The sequence below is a fragment of the Suillus subaureus genome (genome assembly GCF_016647635.1).
Source record: "Suillus subaureus strain MN1 chromosome Unknown BJ212scaffold_609, whole genome shotgun sequence".
NCBI lineage: Eukaryota > Fungi > Basidiomycota > Agaricomycetes > Boletales > Suillaceae > Suillus > Suillus subaureus.
In genome coordinates, this window is record NW_024539165.1 from 1,865 (window position 1) to 8,491 (window position 6,627).

The following is a 6,627-nucleotide window of genomic DNA, read 5'->3' on the forward strand; positions in this document are numbered from 1 at the left end:
ATACGCTGATTGAGACGGAGAAACAAAGGAGAACGTGTATGAGGCCTGAGGCGTGTAACGAAGAGTGATTATGTATTCAAAAGAAAGGGATGAGTACGTACGAGAGTGACGTCGACAGTCATATCTTGACAGTACATGTTTACAGTTCTATTCTTTTCCTTTCACCCTTTCACATTACGTATCACCATTATCTTGACATACATGTTACAGTTCTATTCACCTCTGACATCACTTATCATATTCACAGAACATTCTATCATACTATCGTACGATTCCCTTTTCTTTTTCTGATTCGCTATTTACTTTCCATCTCCGATTCATTTATTAAAGCTCCGCTTTAATCCCTTTATATATACTCTATTTCTTACGCTTGTACTCTTTAACTTGACCTACGCAGACCAGGGCCTGCAATATACTGCTTAACTTGCACGACTCATACTAGTGTAGTACGCTTTAGACTCTTTGTGACCGTTTAGCCGTTCTCACGAACGCTGAGCGTAACAGTACATAATACATTATAACAGCATCGATAATGACTGCAAGAGCAGATGGGCATACACCGCCTTCTCATCCGATCTGAGCAATAATCTGGTGTGTAATCATGGTAGTATGCTTGACTATTGTAAGACAGGACAGCATATGATACATATGATAGAATAATAATAAAGAAAGTCCAGGGTATTGTTCTGTGCAGGTACTACTGTCAATGTATGGATAAAAACATATCATAAAATACAGTTACAATATCTCTGGCGTCCTGACGTCCATCATGTCATGAACAGCAGTCAGGTCCCTGACTTGTGCGTTGATATTGTGATCTGACACCACCCTCTTATACTCCCCACCGCGCTGCTGCGCTAGCAGGAGTGCGCCAAAAGGCTGACCAAGGCGAACAATCAAGCTCAATGCTCGCGAGCGAGGCTCTGAATCAACTGGCTCTTTGTCTCCAGAAGACCCGCCGAACGATTCGTCTGAAGAGGATTCTGGTTCGGACCCACCGTTCACGCTCTGCGCATCGTCTGCAAGGTCAGGCAGCTCGAGATCATAACGATTCCACGGACGGACGAGCAAGTATGGCTGCCGAGTAGACTTTGAATGCGAGAATGGAACCAATTTGTCTTCTGTGGTAATCAACAGGTCTTGAAGCCCGTCTGCCTTGATTTCATAAGTGAGGCGTGTCACCTGTTCTTGACTACGTCTCCGTCTGACTTCTGTGACAGGAAATGCAATACAAGGCAGGTGCAGCCTGCGGTTTGCGAAACGAGGAGCGGTGAGGTTGCCAAGCGGGAATACAGTGACGAAGCAGCTTCATAACAATTAACATCCTGCAGCGACAAGACCGATGTCTGTATCTGATCTTCAGATAGAGATGGCGATGAGGATGGGCGGAGGTGTGTATGCGACAATGTCAGCCGGAAGACAGCTGTTTGAACTCGGAAGATTTTCCGACCCAGTCCAGGACAGAAATGTCGCCCGACTGAGCCACAATTTCCTGTAAGAGCCGACCGAGCGCATTTTGTTTCGTCTCGCCGTAGATGACAGGTAGGGTGGACACCAAAATGCCAAACAATGAGTATTCGACGTCTTCCTGCAAATGGTCGTGACACGCGTCGACGCCCACCGAGCTTCTCTCGCGCACCCGACATGCCCGGACGGAAGGCGACGAGGGCCTGTGAATTTATGCCAGTCGAATTCTCCAACTCCTGCATGATAGTGACAGACTCTTTATGGTTGGGAGAGCGGTCTTTGAGATATAAAGTCCAATCTGCTTGGTAGAAGAGAACGACGTTAGGAGCGAGGAACTCCTGAACAGTCCATCCTCGCATGTTCCAGGCGCTGTCTGCAAGCGCGCCGGACTTCGACAAGGGCGGGACATCCGACAAGTAGACGATCGTAAGGGCCGAGTTGCGATACCAGACAAACATGGAGTTGACGGATCGCTGGACCTCGGAATTGTTATGCTGGTCGATGCAACACGTATCGCTCCAGGCCCAAAGATACCCCTTATCACGAGTAATCTTGCAGAATGTCTGCAATTTCACCATGGTCCCGACTGAATCCAAATCATACACGACCTTGTCCTCAATGTCGTGTAACAGGGGCTCCTCGTTCTCCCACCTGTGTGATAGCATGACCCAACGGAAGTACTTCTCCACTACTTTTTCGATGGACTCAGTTTGAAGTCGCGGACGCTTTATCGATGAAGACAAAAGCTCTTTGTATTCGTGCTCGTCTGAAGGAATTTGTCTGTGTCTGTCGATCACATAAACGCCCAGTGGAAGTGTGACTAGACGAAGTGGGGTACTGCTGTCCAGGTAAGATTGAACAGTCCTTTTAATAGCATCTTCGACTTCAGTTGGATTGCCATACTGTTGGCGCAGCTCTAGGGAAAGACTTAATTTTCACGTCGATACCAAATATTTAGTACTTACTTTTTATCTGCGGGTCAGATGCGTCCTCCAACTTAAAGAGCATGATTTTGAAGGCCATGACTGCTTCATCATAGCGTTGTGCTTCGTGAAGTGCTGCATGCTTTAATTCGTACCCAATATATGACGAAGGATTGAATTCAATGACCTAAGGATCGACACAATCAGCATAATTGCTTGACACGTCATGGATATCATCCGCACCTTTTCCGCGTCATGAAGAGCTTCCGCATGTAAGTTTAGTCCCAGCTTCGCCCGACTGCGATATGCAAAGAGGGAGTGGTTTGAGGAATCTAGCGCGATCGCTGCCGAATAGAGTTTTTACAGCAACCTCATAATTACTCGCAGAAACAGCCTCGTGTGCCTTTTCGATACAGCGTGCGATGCAGTCTTGCTTGAAGGCTAATGGACGCCACTATGAGTGTCAATGATCGGTTGTCTGATACCCTGAAATAATTACCGGTAGACCAATCAAGTAAACTGTCCTTCGCAATATCATCAATCATGCTTATCATGGATTGATGAGATTCGACTGCTTCGATCAGTCGACCGGCGTGGAGGAACGCATCACACCGTCTTTCATTGACAGTTCGCCACAACGACTCCAAGTCCCAGCCGAATAGCTATTCAGCGCACATGATCAATTCGTGGAAGTGACCTCTGCAACTTTGTAAGGACGCACTAATGTGAATATCTTCAATCTAGGTTCCAAATGTGCTGTGTGCAAGAACAATCTGGTTACAGTGGCAATACTGGCCGTGAGTTTATCAGCAGCTTCGTTGTAGCGTCCATCATGGAAGTCGATTATTGCAAGCTGTACACGTAGATATGACTGGGGAGGTTATGTTAAACCGAGAAAATTCGTGAGATTTAATACGAAGCTCACATCGACAACCCTGCAAGGAAGTGTATCTAATTGTTGACAAACGGTGGCAAGGTTTTGAACTCGCCGCATTGCCTCGTCTTGGTGACCAGCATTGAAAAGCGCAACAGCCTGCACAACATGATGAGATTGAATTCTTAGTATGAAAGACTATTGAAGACAGTGCTGAGAGTGACATACCTTGATTAACAGTAAAAGATCGTTGGTCATTGGATCACGATTTGAAAACACGAAAGCGAGATCAAAGCTTCCATGGCATCCCAAAGCTGCTCGCTGCCGCATAGGGCAATGCCCTTGGAAATGTAGCCCATTAACGAGGGTCGAATGGAAATGGACTATGTCACAAGTTAATCTGTGTTCAGCGAATCGTGATATGCACAGCGCCCTACCTTGACCGCGTCCTGAAGTGCATTATCCCAATCGAAAATTCGTGCCTTCGCAATCGAGCGATTGGCGTAGGAGTCAGAATGGTTTCCGTCGTCATCAATCTCTTGGATCAGTAGCTCTTGAGATGTATGAAAGTATCCTGCATTGCGAGCCGTCGTGTTTATAGCAAGGAACTATGTGTATCATGGTCATATTCGTGTCAAGTAGACGTATCGAAAGCAAAACAGCTCACGTCGAATGAATATCTAGATTTACTGCTAGAGGCTTCGGGAGTTTGTGAATTGATTGTGCTGCTGCCATTGAAAGGCTAAACGTCGAACGATGTGAGTGAATGGACAAGCGGACGGATAGTAACTGGTGAGGACATACCTGGATATCACTGCGAACAAAATCGCTTAAATTTGACAGAGTACTCTGATAAGTTGAGTTAGACTCCACAGACGCACCGAGAGAAAAGGCGGGAATAAATGCTCACAAAAGATCGATCAGGAGGTCGCCTCAGTTGCTCTACCTCATCCTGCGACCTCTTCTCTGCCTCGTGTTGCTTGAGTATGTTCTTCAAGGACCAGAACCAAACCCTCCCTTGATTATCTCCACTGACGAGCCATTTTCCATCCGGAGAAATCGCAACACATAAAAGCCCGGCGGAGTGTTCAATCGCCTGTCCTATGCTTTGGTGGGTCTTTGTGTCCCATAGCCGCACAGTCTTGTCGTCCGAGGCAGCGGCAATGAATGAGCTATCAGGAGAGATGGCGAGCGAGCGTACCCAGTCAGTATGACCGGTGCAAGTTAAACCATTTTGGCCTCCATTGGACGAATTCCAGAACTTGACTGTTCCATATGATGCAGAGACAAGTTGCTGGCCGTCAGACGACCACACAACGCTTCGAACCGGATTTTTGTGAGCGTTAATCTCGAAAAGAATCTCGGCATTAGCCGCCTGCCAAACTCGGATGGTGCAGTCCGATGATCCTGATGCTAATTTTAGGCCATCTGGGCTAAACGCCACGCTCCATACCGAACCACGATGACCGTCCAGCGTTGTGATGACCGTACCAGCATCAGCGTTCCATACAATAACTGTGCAATCTTGCGACCCGCTGGCGAGTCTCTTTCCATCGGGGAGAAACACACAGACTCTACCAGTGTGTATGCTTCACCAGCGGTCAAATACCATCTGCTTGCTTTCGACGTCCCAGATGATGATCCTCTTGTCCCTTCCCCCACTGGCAATTCTCCTGTCGTCCGGGGATACGGCGCCTGATCGCACCCAGTCCCTGTGTCCCTTCGAATGGCCTTCCTACCAATACTCCTTTCTGCACGTCCCAAATTCGCAAGGTTGTATCGTCTGAACAAGTGACGACCCGTCGACTGTCTCTGAAGAATGCAACTGCCTTCACTTCGCCCATGTGCCCTCGTATCGTCCGCCCCGCTGCGGCTCGCCCTCTCACAGTCAGATACACATTTCTTGCTGCATCAACCACTGTTGACATGCCGTGTTGGCTAGACGAGGAGACAGACGGTAAGCAGGATTTTTTTCGGGATATGGTTACCTTGCGTGTATAATATGTGGGTGTATTTCTGCTCATGTAACCCGACTCGAAGGCAGTTGTCCAAGTTCTAGCAATTTTTAGCTTCCTACCACACCGCGGCTGCAGTGCTAATTGCAGCGCAAAGTCATTAGTTATCACTGCCACTCATGTTACCGCCTCCGCTAGGTGCTCGTCACACCCCTTGATTCTTCACATGCGTCTTGTTATTTGGTGTAATACACGCTTCCTGCATTCAGATATCATTATCATTTGTAAGGCACTATATGCACCGAGATCAAAGATGGCTAACGGGCGATGACTAGGCGCCCGCATCCTCACATGTGGCTGCTGGGGTCAGGGGTCTTGTTTGCAAGCCAAAACGTGAGTCGGAATACTGAGAACTTCATTGACGTTTTCAGTGCAATGCTCGGAGTATGCTGTAAAGGCGGACTTGCGGTGGAGTATCAATCACGTACCCGCCTGGCACATGATTTTGCAACCGAGGTGACAGATTGGCCACAGGTTCTGGGCGGCGACCGAGTACAAGGCGACCATGCATGTAACGGTCCGGTGTGTACTGAAGTGGTGTGTGCCTGCTGCGAACGTGGTAACCTCGGCACTGAATGTACCTGGATCCTGTTCAAAGTTCCCATAACCTCAAATTCCATGCGGACAGTTTCCAGATAACCATGAAGCAGAGCCTGCCTGAAGTCCCAAATATCAGAGGGACATTTATGCAATACCTACTACGATATATTCAGATAGATGTGATCTCGAGGATGCACAAGTAGATCCTACAATCAGGGTGGTTTGTTGTAAGGCAGCATACCATACAAAATGTCTAGAGGGATTATTCGATGTAGGTGCTGTCAAAGTGTGAATGAAAACGTATCAAAGAACTAGGCCCGTTCATACAGCTACAATATCTCTAAAATCCTGACGTCCATCATGTGATGTATAGCAGCCATGTCCTTGACCCGTGCGATGATGTTGTGATCCGAAGCAATCCTCTTGTACTCCCCACCACGCTGCTGCGCCAGTAAAAGCCAAAAGGCTGTCCAAGCCGAACGACCAACTTCAACGCTTGCGAGTGAGACTCTGTATTAACTTGTTCATCTTCTTCAGAATACCCACTGATCGATTCCTCTGACGGGGATTCGGGATCAGACCAATCATCCACGCTCTGCGCATCATCGGCAAAATCAGGCAGCCCAAGGTCATGACGATTCCACGGGCGGACAATCAAGAACGTCTGCCGAGTGGGCCGTGCCGGCGAGAACTGAGTCAGCTTGTCTTCTGTGGTGATTAGCAGGTCGTCAAGCCCATCCGCCTTGACACTATAAGTAAGACATGTCGTTCGGTCTTGACCACGGCTCCGTCTGATTGCTGTGACAGG

The 6,627-nt window shown here is 48.0% G+C and overlaps 2 protein-coding genes across 2 annotated transcripts; one reads left to right on the forward strand and one right to left on the reverse strand.

Annotated features, from left to right (window-relative positions):
- The first annotated feature begins 5,417 nt into the window (after positions 1-5,417).
- BJ212DRAFT_942452 (uncharacterized protein) lies at positions 5,418-6,023 on the forward strand. The gene has a single exon (XM_041344406.1). The coding sequence runs from the start codon at positions 5,547-5,549 to the stop codon at positions 5,916-5,918; it is 372 nt and encodes a 123-aa protein (XP_041184792.1). The 5' UTR covers positions 5,418-5,546; the 3' UTR covers positions 5,919-6,023.
- Positions 6,024-6,148: 125 nt separating this feature from the next.
- BJ212DRAFT_1307617 (uncharacterized protein) lies at positions 6,149-6,568 on the reverse strand (the record flags this gene model as incomplete). Its single annotated transcript, XM_041333855.1, has 2 exons — positions 6,149-6,285; positions 6,366-6,568. Coding segments are annotated over 2 exons (340 nt in total), but the record flags the coding sequence as incomplete, so codon positions are not given.
- Between the last annotated feature and the right edge of the window lie 59 nt (positions 6,569-6,627).

Bases quoted from the DNA above. Each gene is read 5' to 3' on its own strand.
- BJ212DRAFT_942452 (XM_041344406.1), top strand. From the start codon at position 5,547: ATGACTAGGCGCCCGCATCCTCACATGTGGCTGCTGGGGTCAGGGGTC.